This window comes from Acinonyx jubatus, chromosome D3 (genome assembly GCF_027475565.1).
Source record: "Acinonyx jubatus isolate Ajub_Pintada_27869175 chromosome D3, VMU_Ajub_asm_v1.0, whole genome shotgun sequence".
Lineage (NCBI taxonomy): Eukaryota > Metazoa > Chordata > Mammalia > Carnivora > Felidae > Acinonyx > Acinonyx jubatus.
The window spans coordinates 8,690,375-8,707,503 of NC_069392.1; the positions used below are offsets into that span (position 1 = coordinate 8,690,375).

The 17,129-nt window shown below is 47.4% G+C and overlaps 2 protein-coding genes across 2 annotated transcripts in view; one reads left to right on the top strand and one right to left on the bottom strand.

Annotated features, from left to right (window-relative positions):
* Window positions 1-1,874, top strand: part of CCDC63 (coiled-coil domain containing 63) — a 36,629-nt gene extending 34,755 nt beyond the window's left edge. Inside the window, exon 13 of the mRNA XM_027043936.2 lies at window positions 825-1,874. Coding sequence (XP_026899737.1) covers window positions 825-913 — 89 coding nt within the window. The 3' untranslated portion in view covers window positions 914-1,874. The remainder of the gene's footprint in view (window positions 1-824) is intronic.
* Window positions 1,590-9,453, bottom strand: MYL2 (myosin light chain 2). Its single transcript, XM_015063749.3, has 7 exons — window positions 9,384-9,453; window positions 8,120-8,209; window positions 5,633-5,708; window positions 4,396-4,500; window positions 3,718-3,796; window positions 3,581-3,629; window positions 1,590-1,927 (listed from the first exon to the last, which is right to left on the bottom strand). The coding sequence occupies exons 1-7, from the start codon at window positions 9,384-9,386 to the stop codon at window positions 1,829-1,831; spliced, it is 501 nt and encodes a 166-aa protein (XP_014919235.1). The 5' UTR covers window positions 9,387-9,453; the 3' UTR covers window positions 1,590-1,828.
* Window positions 9,454-17,129: the final 7,676 nt, after the last annotated feature.

The following is a 17,129-nucleotide window of genomic DNA, read 5'->3' on the forward strand; positions in this document are numbered from 1 at the left end:
TAAGCAGGGCTTCAAGCGTGCAGGTGTGTCAGAGATGGAGGGGGAGGAGTGAGGAAGGATCACCGACACACACACACACACACACACACACACACACACACACACACACCCCTCCAGTTTGATTGAATCGGGGCAACTGAAACTTGGCAGGAGTGACAGCTGGGTCTGGTGTTACTCACCTTTGCACACCTTCCCTTTGCCCTTTCATTCCTAAAAGAGGAGGGTGGCAGGGCACAGATGCTGGTAATGCTACCCTCACCCAGTCAAGAACTTGCGGATGATGTCTTCACTTCTGCTCAAGGCAATGTTGATTAACACTGGGTTCTCTTAGCTCATTAGTCTCTGTGGCTCATATGTATGAATTAGAAGAGGCACTCTGGACAAGTTAATTAAGGTGCCCCTTCTGTATGGACATGATTTGGCAATCAAGTCGGGTGAGGGCTGGATTTCAGCCCATCCATTCACCTGTCTCCACTAGATATCTTTGTTCAGTCTACATCCTGAACAACAGCACATGGTGGCCCTGTCTCCTTGATGTTAAACTAGACTCAACTTCACATACTCCTCTGGGAGAAAAAAACAGTTATCATCTGGGCATCCCTGTGCAGTACATCTCTGCCGATGCGCCTCCTCCCTGAACCTCGAGAATATTCAACTCCACCCCCAGCACTGTGGAGGGACCCCAAATCAGGCTTGGACAACCATGCCTTGGGTATCCATGAACGGGGCAGAGAGGCACTGTCCCTGGGAGGGAAGCTCCCCACCCCCACCCCTTGCTGGGTTTGGTTTCCGGACTCCTCACACGAGTCCTGTCTTTGATGCAGTGGACCAGCCCCTGGACCACAGCAGCCTTCGGCAGCTCGTGCTCAGCAACTACACTGCGAAAGAGTTTCGAAACAGGGACTTACACTGAGACAGCATCCTGGAAAGGGGGGATGATCTGAGGCCCAAGAAGTTATGGTCTGAGGTTCAGGGGGCTACATTTGTACCAGAGAGAATAAATGTTTTGTTCTTTAACCTCAGTGTCTCCCCACACTCATTACTAAGAGACTAGATTAGGGTGCTGGGAGCCACTGTGGGACACGGAGGCACGGGGACACAGGAGGCAAGAGTTATATGAGGTCACCACGGCTCCCGAGCGCCCCCTGAGATGGCGCTCCTTTATCTGAAATTAGAAATTAGCCTCTTACAGTTAACAGATATGAGTTTTTGCTAAATTAGCCGTATTCTTAGCATGAACGTGAGGCCTCTTCCTCTTAATTTATCATGGGGCCTGGCTGAGCACATCTATGGGAGAAACATTCCGATGTAATGTTTCCTAAAGGAAAGGATGTCATGGGAGCTAGGCTCTACCAATGCTTGAACTCTCTGCGAGAAAGGGCTGTGGTCCTCTAGTTGCCATTCCAATAAATTGTGGCCCTTGACAGAAGTATTCCTAAGTGGCTGTGAAGGTCTGTTTCCAATAAAGAGTCACTAGGATTCAATAATAATGACAGCAGGGACATCACTCGCTCATACCCTGCCTTCACGGGAACTAGCAAAGGACCTTCCTCACTCAAGGCACGTCTGTCAGAGAAACACCACGAACACACACACAACCTCCTGTTTATTTGAACACAGCTTCTGGGTGGTTTTCCATCTGTAGGACGTGTGGCTACGTAGCATCTTGCAACCACTGGGGCTGCAAAGACGATGGAGGTGGATGATGAAGCAGCCACACAGCTAACAGGCCAGGAGCAGGGACGGCAGCATTACTGGGCAAAGTGAGAGGAGGGCAGGGACCACCTCCCCACCAAAGACAAGCCCGGGGTTGGGTGATGAGCCCCTCTCAGTCCTTCTCTTCTCCGTGGGTGATGATGTGCACCAGGTTCTTATAGTCCAAATTGCCAGTCACATCAGGGGGGAAGGCAGCGAACATCTGGTCCATCTGCAAAGAACCAGCAACACATGCTGAGGGGGACAGGAGGGCAAGTGAGAGAGGAGGGTCCCAGAGCAGAGGCAGTAGGGGTGCGGTGGACATGGGGACACGACACTCGGGTCCCTCTCCAGGAAGGCCTTGTTGCTCAGCTGCCGTGGAGAGCTGCCAGCCCCAAGGTCACGGTCCACCTGGGGCAGCCCACGGCCGACTGATCAATGTGAGGCCTAACGTGGGAACTCCTCCAAGGGTATTCTAGCTCCAGGGCTCCCTGCAGGGCAGGGGGTGGGGAGCCAACACACTCTCAGGGCCTGAGTTGAAGTTCAGCATCTCCCTCCATGCCTCCCTGCTTCCTTGCCCTTCCTTGCTCTTTCTTCTGCAAGGCTGACCCCAAGGGCCATCCTATAGGGATGTTCCTGGGAATCCAGCCTGCCGCAGGTAAAGCAGGGATCGCAGACTCGGGTTGCAAAGGAGCTAGGCAGGCTCTGCAGGGGAGCAGGGGGGCTGGTGGGGACTGTGGGGAAACACAGACACACAAGCTACCTCCAGAGGTGCCCATGGCTCAGAGCCGGCTGTGGGGGCGGGGGGGGGGGCAGACTGAGGGAACTTAGTCTTTGAGGGAAACTAGAACTCTAGGCTTTTAATGTGCGATTTCCACATTTAGAAAGTATCAGCTAGTTATTTTTAAAAATACTACAAATATTTTTAGTACTAAAGATACTAATTTAGGCTAATAATAGCTAACGCTTTATATTGTGCTTTCCACATGCTTTAGCACTTCACATGTATCAACTTGTTTAATCCTCACAGCACGCTACGAGGAAAGTTTTATTACTGCCCACTTTACAGATGAGGAGAGTGAGGCACCGTGAGGTCAAAGAGCTTGTCCAAACTCCCCAGGCTGGTGGGAGGTGAAGGCAGCCTCTTTTAACTGCATGGGTTTTGGTGGGGGAAGTGGGGGGGGGGGGTAGAGAATCTAAATAAAAATTTTAGCGAAATGTGAAACCTGTTGAAATCAACCCTGAGAAGGGGCTATTTTAAATAGATTCAGGTTCATTAATAATATCGACAGGACCATTGCTTATTGATACAGGACTTTTGATGAATTAGCAGCGAAAGTGCCCCTTCTTCAAGGCACATTACTGCCCCCTGCCAAAAAAAGTCATATATACTGTTTTCTTAAAAAAAGAATTATATCAAGACACTTTACTGCCATCTGCTGGACGACGGTTGCAATAAATATATACTTCACAATATATTTTATGAGTACGGCATCCAGAATTGTGCAGTGCAGAACCTTCATGACAGTACGTGGTACCCTGCAGGTCACCCTCACTCCATCAGGAAATTGGTGCTCTAACCAGCACCAGGTCTCTAACCAGGCCTCTCTAGACCTGGAGTCAGACAGACCTGGGTTGGACTCCAGGCCCCAGCATTTGCCATTAGTGTTGTCCTTTTAGGCCCGTGACTAACTTCCCTGGGCCTCAGTTTCCCCATCTATAAAATGACAATAATGCTGGTAGTCCCTACCTCATAGTGTGATTGAGAGAACGAAATGAGATAGGGGCTCAGTAGCAGGTTCTCTCTGAGTGTGGGGCCAGGGGTGTTTTAGAAAAGAGGGTGACACGGGAGCTGGGGTGCAGTGTGTGTCCGAGGGGCTGTTACCTCCTCTTTGGAAAATCTCTCTGCCTGTGTGGTCAGCATCTCCCGAACGCTGCAAAAAGAGAACAGCGGGTGTTGGCACCAGGTGTGTGTGTGGGCGGCAGGGAACCCCCACGTCCTCCCCCACAGATCCCACTCACTAATCAGCCTTGAGCACCCCTTTGCCTTCGGGGTCAAACACTTTGAATGCGTTGAGAATGGTCTCCTCGGGGTCTGCCCCTGAAACGGAAAGCAGGGTTGCATCATGCTATGGGTGGCTGTAAAACCCACGGTACCCCAGGAGGCAGGGCCCAACTCCCCTTCAAAGATGGAGGGGCCAGAGCAAGGCTGGTTTGCTTGGAGGAAAGGCCCTGCCTTCCTCTGAGCACTGAACCTTGGTAATTAGAAAGAGTGGGCTGAGAATCCAGTCATTTCTGAGCAAACCCAAGGTCAAAAGTGGATCTAGAGTCAGAAAGACTGGGATTCGAATCCTGACTCCAGCATTTGCTAGCTGTGTGGCCACAAGCAAGTGGCTTTCCATCTCTGAGCCTTAGACAGGGGATAAAACAGAACCTACCTCCTAGATGGCAAATGAGGTCATGGATCCAAAGTGTGTAGCATGGGGTCTGGCTCAGGCTAAGCCTCAGAGCAATGTTAGCTGTTGCTTTTATCCTCCCCACCCCCAATGTTACTCTGCCTTCACCTTCTGCCAACACCCGTGTGCCCTCCTAGTGCTTTAATTCATGCCCAAAGATGAAGACACGTAAAGATACACACACACAGGTGCACAAATGCAGATGCACATACACCCAGACAGACAGACACACACATGAGCTTACCCTTAAGTTTCTCCCCAAACATCGTTAGGAACACAGTAAAGTTAATTGGACCTGGAGCTTCCTTGAGCATTTCATCAATTTCTTCATTCTTCACATTCACACGCCCTAGGGCAGGAGATAGATACACACTCAGAGCCCCCTGCACTAAGAAACAGCTGTCGGGACTCTGGCATTTGCCCGCCTGATGCCGCTTCATGGAATCTAGTCTAAGGGACAAGCAGAGATGGAGTGGGTGGGGCCAAAGAGTCCCATGAGAAGATGTTCTCCACAGTGTTATTTATAATAGCCAGACAGCTGGACACAGCCCAAACATCCATTGTGGGGAGGGGTTAGCTATTTTTTATAATAGTGTCTTCAGAACCTCAAACATTTTAAACAGATATTTTAACTTTTTACTGAAATGGGAAATGTTCCTATTACAAATGATCCCTTCTCAGTGGGAGGTGGCACACAGATCAGAATCACCTTGAAGGGAACTTTTTCCTTGAAGGGCTGCAACCCACACAACCTCGGAGATTCTCATAGAGCCTGTGCTAGCCTCTGCCACGAGACCAAATAGCACCTTTGTGCACATTTTTAAAAGTCACCCCTTCTTAAGATAATTTATGTTTTAAATATAAAAATGTACAGTGGCCACAAACATGAATAGTAATCTGTCGAACTGTGTAGTGCGCAACCTGCTCAGCTGTTCATGGTGGCCCTGAGTTCTGGGAGTAGGCGTGGAGGGGGGTGAGTGGTGGCAGGGTGGACGTGTGTATTTTGAAAAATCTCCATACACTCATGCTTACGCTACTGAGATGTTAAATTTAAAAAGCTGGCTCCCAAATAGAATAATTCCAACCTCAAAACAACAACAACAACAAAAATTCCACAAAAAAACCAAATGTACCTAGAAAAGACTGAGAGGCGGAAATGTTACAGTGGAATGCGACCTAATGGCTAATGGTTTTTGTTTTATACTTTTCTGAGTTTCTCAAATTTTCTATTGTGAGCTGGCATTGCATTCAAAATCACAGAAAAAACAAGTCAGTTTAAAAGAGAAATGAAAGATATGTGAAGACACTCAGAGCCTAAACACTTCTTTGCTTTTCCTCTGAAGTGTGTCTTAAAGGCCAACCATGATTGAGCTCTTTCTCTGAAAAATGATAAGCTCTTGACCTTTTCAGTGGCCCCACTTTCCACTCCTCAGGAGGGTGGGGTAAGGAGACGCTCCTGCAGGCCTAGAGGGGGGACATACCGAGAGCAGCAAACGTGTCCCTCAAATCATTCTTGTCGATGAAGCCATCCCTGTTCTGGTCCATGATGGTGAAGGCCTGTGGAAGGGGGCAGTTGGCTGGTCAGCCCAGGAGAAGTTGAGGGGACGAGACCAAGAGATCAGGCTGTGGACTGGGGGAAATGGGGTTCTGGGATTCAGGAGCACCGAAGGACATTAGATCAAGGGTCAAAGGCTGGAAACTGGCCGTTCCTCAAAATGTTAGGCATAGCGTTACCATATGATGCAGCAGTCGTACTGCTGGGCATCTGCCCAAGAGAACCGAAAAATCTATCCACGTGGAAACCTGTGCCTGAATGTCCACAGCAGCATTATTTACAATGGCCCAAACCTGGAAACAGCCCACACGTCCATCAACTGGTGGATGGTTACACAGAATGTGTTCTAGCCATGTGATGGATTACAACTCAGCAATAAAAAGGAAGGAGATCCTGACGCCAGCTACAGCCCAGATGAGCCCTGACACATGACGCTGTATGAAGCAAGGGGCAAAAGGCCACATACTGTACGATGTGCTTCTACAAAATGCCCAGAACAGGCAAATTTGTAGGAGCTGAGAATAGATCAGCGGTGGCCTGAGGTGGGGGGGGGGGGGGGAGGTGGCAGAAGGGAACAGGTAGTGACTGCTGGTTGGTGTGAGGTTTCTTTATGGGGTGATAGAAATGTTGGGAAGTTAGCGGTGATGCCTGCATAGTTCTGTGACTATAGCAAATAACCACTGAATTGTACACGTAGTTTTAAAAAGGTGAATTGAAGGTGTGTGAGTTATATCTCTATGAAGTCGTTCTTTAAAAAATCAAGTTAGGGGCGCCTGGGTGGCTTAGTCGGGTAAGCATTCAACTCTTGATGTCCACTCAGGTCAAGATCTCATGGTTCTTGAGTTCAAGCCCCACGTCCAGCTCTGTGCTAACAGTGCAGAGCCTGCTTGGGATTCTGCCTCCCTAGCTCTCTGCCCCTCCCCCATGCACACACACACACTCTCTCTCAAAAATAAACAACTATTTGATTAAAAACTAAAAATAAAAAAATAAAATAAAAAATCAAGTTAATACCTGGGGTCTCATCAGCGGCCCCCCTCCCCTCACCAAAGCCCAGTTATCTATAAAATGGGGCCAGCTATCTTTCCCAGGTGGCTCCCACGGAGACGCCAAGAGCTTTGTAAATGCCCAGGTATTTTACAAATGACTTATCATCTCCATGTTTTTTGAGTTCTTTGTAGCTGGTTCCTGAAAGTATTTGCACCCACTCCCCACACCCCACACCCAGCAACTGATCTCATTCTGGAGATTGGGGCAGGGTGAGGGGGAAGGGAGGGGAAGGTGACGATTTCAAATATGACAGAAATATGACAGAGTTCAGATATGACATTTCATCGTGGGAGTTCTTCTTTCCCGGGTGGCCTAGGGGACACGACATTCCTGTGCTCTAAGGGCAAAAGGTGTTAAGGGTTTGTGTACCATTTGGAAGCCCCGAACGGTTTCGCCTTTGATACAGGACACACTGGCCTCTTCAACATCTCTTTCTCTGAAGGCCCAGGTGGGAGTGTGGATGACTCAGTGTGAGCCACGGGGACTGCTGGAAAATTCATTGAGAGTCTATCCTTCCAAGCCTGCGGGCAGTGGCTTAATTCGGCCTAATTGGTACTTAGGTTTATTTAATAAGGCACACTCCCATTGAATGTGACAGGGTTTCAACCTTGCTCGCGTTCGACAATGGACGGCTATAGAATTTAAAATCTAAGAGATGCTCTTTTTCATCTTTCAGTTTGGCAGAAATAATATTTTTAGGCTCTTAATACCCAATGTTGATGGAGATGTGGGGGGAAAGGCACTTTTTCCTTTTGGGGCTGCTGGGAGTCGGTATTTGTACCACATTTCTGGAGGGCCAGTGCTTCTAGCTGTTTTCAGTTCCTTTTTTAAAGTTCTTTGACCCAACAGTTCTGCTTTTAGGAATTTACCCCAAGGAAACCAGCAAAGATGTGTTATGTATAATGGTAGAGCATTCTAAGCACATGTAACATCCAACCATGGGAAGTGGTTCCAGTAAATTGATAGAAAATGTGGATGCAGAATTGCTCAAGGAAAAATAGCAAAATAATTTAAAAGTATATACATGTAATACGAAAAGTGACTTGAAGGGCGAATATTAAAACGCTAACTGATTATTTCTGGGTCATAGAATTGTAGATCATTTTTATGTTCTTCTTTGTGTTTTTCTGAAAATTTCCCCCAACATTTTCAACAAGAAATACGCTTTACTTTTAGATTGGCAAAAATTATTAAAAATAATTTCTTTAAACGGTTCATGCCCATGTTGAGAGTGAATTTGGGGTTGTTTGGATGATAAAAACCTCTAACCACTAGGTCCCTGCGGGGAACGTGGAACGAGGGAACGTCCTCTTTGACAGGTGGGAATCTCCATCCGGGCGTACGATTCAACAGCTGCACCCACCTCCTTAAATTCCTGGATCTGGGTCTGTTCAAACATAGAGAACACGTTGGAATTGGCACCTTCTGCTCTCTTCTTGGCTTTCTTAGGTGCCTGCGGGGGGTGGGGGGGGGGGAAGCATTAATTAAAAGAGTCAGAAGCTGGGAGTCGGGTCCCATCTCTGGGTGAGCCTCAGCTGCTCATCTGTGAAATGGGGGTTTGACGCCCACTCTCATCTCAAAAATGATGCTACTGGAGGGATAAGAGGACCCAGAATCCACCCTGATTCTGGTGGATCCTCAGAGACAGAGGGTTTGCAGCACCACCTTTGCAAACTAGGGGAGGGTACGTCTCCGTCTCCGGGGAAGGAGGTAACACTTTCAGATCAGCCCCCGGCGGGATCCAGCTGCCTCTGTTGCCATGCATTTCACAAAAAAAGTTCAGTAACGCGCAGAAGGAGAATTGATTGGACAGGGAAAACATCAGGCTCACTAACCCATGAGGAATGCCGACATGAAATGACACTTTCTCAGGGTGTTAAAACCCACTGCTCCCCCTCCCCAGTTCTCCTTTGATCCAAATGGCAGTGAAATATCCTTTCTAAATGTTCTGTCCTTGCACACACAAACAGTGAAGAGAAGAGCAAGTTAACATTTGTCTCCACCCCGCTTCTCTGATTACTGTAGCTATTTGACTGGGGAGTCAACTGGGGCTCAGAGAGGTTGGGTCACTTGCCCAAGGTCACACAGGCACGAAAAGGCAGGACCAGAGCTGCACTTGGGCAGTCTGACTCCAGAGTCTGCGCCCCTAACCATTCTCCTCCACTGGCCCTGATTTGGGGGCTTCCTGCTTTGGGAGGGGGACGCCTAACCCAACAACACAGGGAGAAAGGTTTTAAATTTGCAAGTTCAAAAGGTGAAAACAAAAAGATTCTTTTCCCCAGCTGCCCGAACAAGAGAAAAGAATTACAATTTGATCCTTAAAAGCGTTCAATCCCATTTTGCAAGCCCTGGGAGTTATTGATTCCTCGAGAGGTCAGTAGACAAGCCATAAAAAAGCCAACTCTCTTATTTTGTTTTTGCGAGTCCCTGGGAGCTGCTGTTATTTGTGGCTTATCGGGGCATTGATTGGGGTTCCTCTGTGCGCACACAGCAAGCACTGCTTTTTCCACCAGGGGCTGGGGCCCTCATGAGCCAGCTTTCTGCCCCTCCCCTCTGCCCTCTGCTTGTAGGTGGTGTTTCCTCCCCCCTTCCACAGCATCACACCTCAAGGAGCCCTTGCTACTCACCATGGTAGAAAGGACACAGCACTGCTCCCCCAGAAGAATCCTACAGGCTGCCCAGCTCTCCTCGGCCCGGGAACAATAAATACTTCCTCCCCACGTTTAAAAATAACCCCATGACCACTTTTGGCAGTAATAGGTGAGGCGGACACCACCTAAGGCCCCCCCATCCCATGCCGTTCTTCTGAAGTAAGGGGAGCTCACTCGCCACCCAGTGACACATGAGACCCAAAAAGGCATTCAAGGTTAAAGAGGCAGGCGGCTGGGTCACAGGGAGAGATGCACACTTTCGGCAGCACTTGGGCGGGAGACACTTGTGCTTGTCAATTTTGAGAAAGAAAACAGCAGAGAGAGAGGAGACCCTTATGATTCTCTAACAGGATCAGGGTCCCACCCCAGGGCCTTTGCACCTGCAAAGAGAGGTTGGGTCCCTCTGCCTGGAGAGTTTTTCCATCAGACATCTGCGAGGCACTCTCCCTCCCCTCCCTCAGATCTTTGCTCAAATATCACCTTCTCTGTGAGACCTCACCACCATCCTTTTTCAAATAGCCACTCACCCTCTGGCCTCCAGAACCCCTTCTCCGCTTTGTTTTTCTGCATAGCACTGATCACTTCCTGACATACTGTGTAATTCACATATTTTTTTGTGTTCAGTGTCAGTGAACAGTCAGCTCAGAAAAGCAGGGTCCTTTTTGGTTTTCCTCACTGGCTCCTAGCTGGTGACTGGCACACAGCAGCTGCTCAATGAATACTTGTTGATTGAAGAAGTAACAACCTTCACTTACCGAGCGCTTGCTATGTGCCAAGTCCCATGTTCACGTGTCTCATTCTCATATTAACTTTCCAGACACGCTGTGGGGCAGGGACCACCTTATCCCCTGTGTCTCCAGCATTCATCCCCCTTTATGGGGATGCTAGGCACTGTGCTAGTGTAAGGGGAGACCGATGCCAAGTGACAAACTCCCTGCCTTCATGACACATGACACGTGACACTATGTAAGGAGTAGATGGGCAAAAGTAAAGAAATGCATAACCCGGATAATTTCAGGGAGTAACAAATCTTACATAGGTTTGAAAGTGATGGGGGGAGAGCTGCCTGTGAGCTCGGGGGTCCACTCTGAGCAGAGACTGGGGGAGAGTGCCCTTAGTAACAGGGACAGGAAAAGCCTCACGGGAGGGGCGGAAGGACCTGTGTGGCTGAAGCTGAGCGAGTGAGGGGGGTCAGGGTCACAAAGTGAAGCCAGCAAGGCGGGCGGAACAGATCACAACCTGGGGATTTCATTCCAGAAGCAAGGGGAGCAGTGGGGAGTTCAGGGCGGAGACCCTTTGTCTAACCAGTCCCGGAAGCTGCCAGTGCCCGGGGTCATCCTGATTTGGGAGCAAGGCCAGCAAGCACCACCCAGGAAGGAGATCCTATCAGGAAGATCAGTCCACAATATGTTCTCAGTTGCTCTGATGTGCCGGAACCTCCCACGGATTTTGCTGGAGAAAACTGGCAACATCCTTGGCCCCTGGGGCATGCACAAACTAATAAAGGAGTAAGGCCGACTTTGCCCTCCTGGCCGAGTGGGGATTGTTAGAATGTCTCCATTTGACCTGATAAGGTTTGAGGCCAGAGAGTGGAGTGATTTAGCCCTCAGGCTGGGAAGTCCGATAAAATTGCATTTGAACCTGAGCCCTGTGTGACCTTGGGCAAGTGACTTCACCTCTCTCAGCACATAAAGCGGGAATGATAAAAAGACCGTATGAGGCTTTCTGCGGGGTGAAAGGAGATGAGGCCCAGGCAGGCATCACTCACCACCCCTCTCAGGGAAAACAAAATTCAATTTTTGAGGGCACAAACCCAGAACCATTTATTGCCACGACAAAAAAAAAAAAAAAAAAAAAAAAAAGAAAGAAAAGATGTAAATTTGTTTCCTCTTTCCAGTCACACATGGGTCAGAATTACCCAGGAGCATCTTCCAACAGAATCTTTAAAAACAAAAGGTGTGTTTTTTCTGTGTGTGCACAGGCGTGTGGACCCACGCACCAGAGTGGACACACGCACGTGCACACATGCACAGACAAAACATATCCATGCATTCATGCACACGCCGGGTCACACACCCACGCACTTACACACACATGCACATGCACACAGATCAGTCAAGAAGAGCTTTTCTGTCCAAGATTCTCTGACAACACCAGAATAAATGTTTCCCTACCTAATAGACACACCATGGATTTTCGTTAAAACACTTGTGTGAGCAGTCAGTAGCTATAAATGGCCAAGCAAAATGGTTGTTGCAGCCACCGTGGATATGCAGAATGCATGGTGAGGGGCGGGGAGCCCCAGGTTCAGGGGTTAGGATGGGCTCAGGTGCTCCAGGGGCAGGTGGGTGTATGAGTGTGGCCCTGAAGACATATTTTATTCAACCGGACCTTTCAGAGGGAGTACTGGGAGAGGGTTATGGCTCAGTGGATAGAGGTGTTGGGTCTCAAACAGGGCACTAAGTCCCTGGGGCCTCAGTTTCCTCATCCGGAAAATGGAGACCATAATAGTGCATATCCCCATAAGACTATTCAGAGGAGTGAGATTAAGTGTGTCAGGGGGATTCTGGGAACATGGCGGCCTGAATAGCATGGCCCCCCATGGCTGCCAGGACTTAGGGCCCACAGGATGTGTGTCCGGCCTTGGGTTCTGCCGAGAGAACTGGAGGCCCAGAGGCACTCCACTTGCCAATGGGCTGGGTCACCACTGAGGAGCCCCCAGAGCCCTGGGGCAAGGTCCTGAGAGTGGACAATCTGGGAAGACTTGGGGTTTGGGTCTATGTAGACTTTCAGAGGTATATTTCAGCATCAACCTCAAGAGTGCAATGGAGAGAAGAAGCTGAGTGCGTGGGCTGGGGCCTCTCTGTCCTCAAGGCTGGGGTGACTAAGACCATGAGCCAGAGGCTCACAGGGCCCGAGCCCCCCACCTTGCTACTACCTGTGGGATTCCTACGGCTGAGAAGTGTACAGCAACCAGACAAGTCTCATGTAGCCAAAGAGAAAAATAACTGCCTACCTGAGGTACTCAGAAGCCAAAGAGAAGAACGCTGGGCAGAACAACCACACCAGCAACTTCTAAAACAATCAGGAAACAAACCTGGTGTGTTCGTTTCCGATCGCTGCTATAAAAATATTACCATAAATTTGGTAATTTTTGGCTTAAATTTTGGTAAATTTTGGTAAATTTGGCTTAAATTTTTGGTAAATTTTGGCTTAAAATTTGGCTTAAAACAGCACCAGTTTACTATCTCACAGTTCTTGAGGTCAGAAATGGAAGCTGGGCTGGCATGGCTGCATCCCTTCTGGAAGCTCCAGTGGAGAAGCCTTTCCTTGCCTTTTCCAGAACCTGCCCTCATTCCTCGGCTCATTTGGTGGCCACATCCCTCCAGGCTCTGACCCCAAACTCTCTGTCCCTCTCACCTCTCTTCCATCTTCGAAGGATCCCCTGTCCTTATCTTGGGTCTACCTGGATAATCCGGGATAAATCCCCCATTGCCACATCCATAATCACACCTACAGAGTTCATTTTGCCACGTAAGCTAAAGTAGTCATAGGTTCTAAGGATCAGGACGAGGACATCTTTAATGCTGCCAACCTACCACACCTAGAGAAACAGAACAGCTGGAGAAAACAGATCAACAGCTGAGCGATATTAATGACAACAATAAAACAAGTCAAGATTCGTGAAATTATAGACTAGAAAAAGGTCAATTTTATCGAATGCTAATTTAAAAAAAAATTACCCATGGATGATTTTAAAAGAAGAGGTGAGGAGAGGGAAAAAATGTAAGTAGTGCTTATAGGTGTTCACTGTTTTTAAGCAAGAATGATTTTGATCCCCAATTCAAAGGATACCGATTACTTAAATATTTACTGGAGTCTTACTATGTGCCAGGCCCTGTTCTCAGGGCCTGAGGTCCATCGGCAAAGCTTCATTCAGATAAGGGGAGACACACATATAATAAGTTTAAATTTGAGAAAAGGGGGTATTTATGTTCCACTGTAATATGGCACAATAATCTTCTATTTAGAAAATGTAGCAGTGTATTCATTTGATTATTTTTTTTTAAACCAAGTATTTGGTTTACTCCATAAAGTTAATGCAAAAGAAAACACCTAGGGAAATTCAAGTGAAACTCTAAAATGACTTCTTCGGGGCGCCTGGGTGGCTCAGTGGGTTAAATGTCCGACTTCAGCTCAGGTCATGATCTCGAGGTTCATGAGTTCAAGCCCCGTGTCAGGTCTGTGCTGACTGCTCAGAGCCTGGAGCCTGCTTGGGATTCTGTGTCTCCCTCCCTCTCTGCCCTTCCCCCACTCGTGCTCTGTGTGTTTCTCTCTCTCAAAAATAAACGTTAAAGAATTAAAAAAAAAAACTTCCTTTCTATCATTGCAGCCAAATCCTCTCTCAAGGGAATGTGTTTGTGTGTTTGGTGTAAAGTCTTTCAGGCTGTATTTTTTTTGTTTTTGTTTTTTTAAATAATTTTTCAAAATTTTAATTCCAGTGTAGCTAACATACAGTGTTATATTAGTTTCAGGTGTACAATACAGTGATTCGGCAATGCTGTGTATTACTCGGTGCGCATCAATATAATTGTACTCTTAATCCCCTTCACCTGCTTCACCCATGCCCCCACCACCCTGTAACCTGTTTGTTCTCTATAGTTAAGAGTCTGTTTGTCTCCTTTGTTCATTTGTTTTGTTTCTTAAATTCCACATACGAGTGAGATCGTATGGTGTTTGTCTTTCTCTGACTGGCTTATTTTGCTTAGCATTATACTCTTTAGACCCATCTGTTGTTGCAAATGGCAAGATTTCATTCTTTTTTATGGCTGCATAATATTCCTGTGTGTGTGTGTGTAAACACACACACACATATATCACATCTTCTTTATCCGTTCTTCTATCTATGGACACTTAGGCTGCTTCCATAATTTGGCTATTGTAAATAATGCTGCTATCAACCCTTCAGATTAGTGTTTTGTATTCTTGAGGTAAATACTCAGTAGTGCGATTGATTACTGGATCATAGGGTAGTTCTATTTTTAATTTTTTGAGGAAACTTCATACTGTTTTCCACAGTGGCTGCACCAGTTTGCATTCCCACCAAGAGTGAGTGAGGGTTCCTTTTTCTCCACATCCTCGCCAACACTTGTTATGTCCTCCAGACTATATTTTTAATTGTTTACTCTTTAAACCTGAGATGCACCTGTAGTAAAGTGCAGGTCTCTTAAGTACCCAGGGCAATGAGTTTTTGTGTATGTTCATGCTGTGTCACCACCCAAGGCAAGACAGAACATTCCAACTTCCAAAGCGTTCCCTAGTGCCTGTCAACATCCCCCCAAAGTAACCTTTTTTCTTTTAACCTCTAGCACGGTAGATTAGTTTTTCCATTCTAGAACTTCATGAAATTCCTTCTGGACTTGTTTGAAATAAATTTTTAATTTTAGATTTCACAGAAAAGTTGTAGAATTCCACATACACCTCACCCAGTTTCCCCTAACATTAACATTTTACTTTACCAGGGGACACTGGTACATTACTATTAACCAAACTGGAGTTGGTTTTCTTTCTTTGAAAATTTTATTTTTGAGAGAGAAAAAGAGAGGGAGAGAGAGAGAGAGAGAGAGAGAGGGAGAGAGAGAGCGAGAGAGAGCAAATGGGGGAGCAGAGGGTCCAAAAGCAGAGAGAGGGAGACAGAGGGTCCAAATCCAAAGCAGACCCAATGTGGGGCTCGAAGTCACAAACCGTGAGATCATGACCTGAGCCGAAGTCAGACACTTTACTGACTGAGCCACCCAGGCGCCCCCAAGCTCCAGAGTTTATCCAGATTTCTCTGATTTTTCCACTGTTGTCCTTGTTTCTGTTCCAGGATCTAATCCAGGATACCACATTGCATTTCCTGACTCTCTCTCTCTCTCATTTGCACATATAAATATACATTTATATATGCATATATATAATCATTATATGCAATATACATTGATATCATACCACACACATGCATGCACATACAAATACACTTTTTCACACAAATGGTGACACGCACGCACACATGCACGCACGCCACGTCGGCCTTTGCGCTCCATATAGCGTTGGAGACCTTTAGAGGACTCCCGGCCCTCCCCTCACTGATGAGGATAGGATGCGTGTCCTCCCATCTGTGGCCGATGGGGAGGCTGGTGCAGAGCCGGGTCACATGGCGGGCACACTTAATACACGCTTAGGGCACCAGCTGAGCAGGGGTGCCAAGAACAAAACAAAGAAAATCTCAACAAACTTTTTTTGGGAAAGGATTAGATGTATTTTTAAAAAGGATGAAAATAGTCATCTTGGGGAAAATCAGAACACTGTGGGATGGTCTTACGCTAGTTTGACCATTACAAACTGTTTTTATCTTTCATTTTATATGAGGCAGTGAGAGTGAGCGTCTTTTCCATTTTTAGGTATTTTGGAAGTTTTAATTCAGCCCCAGCTGGGGGCATTTTTAAATTAATTTCCTTTGAAGATGCTTTTCCTCTTCAGCTCTTGGATTTCAGATCGAAGCCTTTATATCCCACCCTGTAAGGTAAAAGGAAAACCCTTCTCCAGATGGTTGTTTTATAAAGTTCTTCAGCAAAGCAAATGAGTTCATATATTAATATCAGTAGCTTAAAGAGTTAATCTAGTAGCATGTTAATATTTGGGACAGAGCCTGGCACAGAAAAGTGCCAGATTAGCGCTCGCCATGATACTACTGGAAGTAACTGGCTTAGCGGGTCAACTCGCCTCGGGGCGTAATGCCCCTTTAAGGCAGGTGGTGAAGTCAGCCATCTCCAGATAGAACAAAGGCATACCAGGCCCTGCCAGCCCAAAGCTTGCTGGCTGATAGACTCTGTCATCAAGTGATAGTGCCTATCTCCCTGTGTCAGGGCCCCCAGGCGCCGGGGAGAGCCACCAAATGGGGAAGGCGGCTTCTCCAGCAAGTCAGACAAGGGCGGACCAGGCCTTGTGCCCAGTGGAGATGGGTCAGCCACATTAATGAGACACTCATGTGTACAGAGTGCGATTTGGGCAAGGAGCATCAGCGCTCCCTGCCTCGGTTTCCTCATCTGTGAAATGGGGATAATAGTGGTCCTCACCTCAAAGCCTTATTAGGAGGTTTGAATGAGTTAGCTAGCACTTGGAAAGTGCTAGGACATTGCTGGGCACACAGCGAGTGTTCTGTAACCGTCAGCTCCTTTTCTTGGCTGTGACCCGGTGGGAGTAAAAGAAATAACATGATCAAATATGAGTTCATTTTTTCTCCTCTTCCTCTCCCAAACCCTTTTTCCGTTAATGACTTCACCTCGCTTTTAGGCACCCAGACAAAGATCCTCAGCCATCTTGATTCTGCTCTATTGGTAACAAACTCTGCCTACTCTGCCTCTAGAATGTCTTGCAAATCCACTCCTTTCCAGTCCTGTCCCAGGTCTGTCCTGTGGTAGCAGATCTCAATTGGTTTGGGCCCTGTCCTCTCTTGCCTTTCTACCCCTGCCTTTCACATACCCCCACTCTAACTACTTCCCTCCATGCCTAGCTCTGATGATGACCCACACATGTTCCAGAACTCTCAATGAATCCCCACTACCTCAGAAGGAAATCTCCCCTCCTTGGCCCAACAGTTAAGATCTTTTGCCACTCGACCCATACCTACCAGGATGACGCAATAGTTGAAAGCTGGGGTCTAGGTCAGCTCTTCTACTT

Excerpts from the sequence above, each read along its gene's own strand:
- MYL2 (XM_015063749.3), bottom strand. Across the intron at positions 4,501-5,632 it reads GGACACGTTTGCTGCTCTCG|GGCGTGTGAATGTGAAGAAT; the intron begins GTATGTCCCCCC and ends CTCCTGCCCTAG. Across the intron at positions 3,630-3,717 it reads GGGGTGCTCAAGGCTGATTA|CGTTCGGGAGATGCTGACCA; the intron begins GTGAGTGGGATC and ends CTCTTTTTGCAG.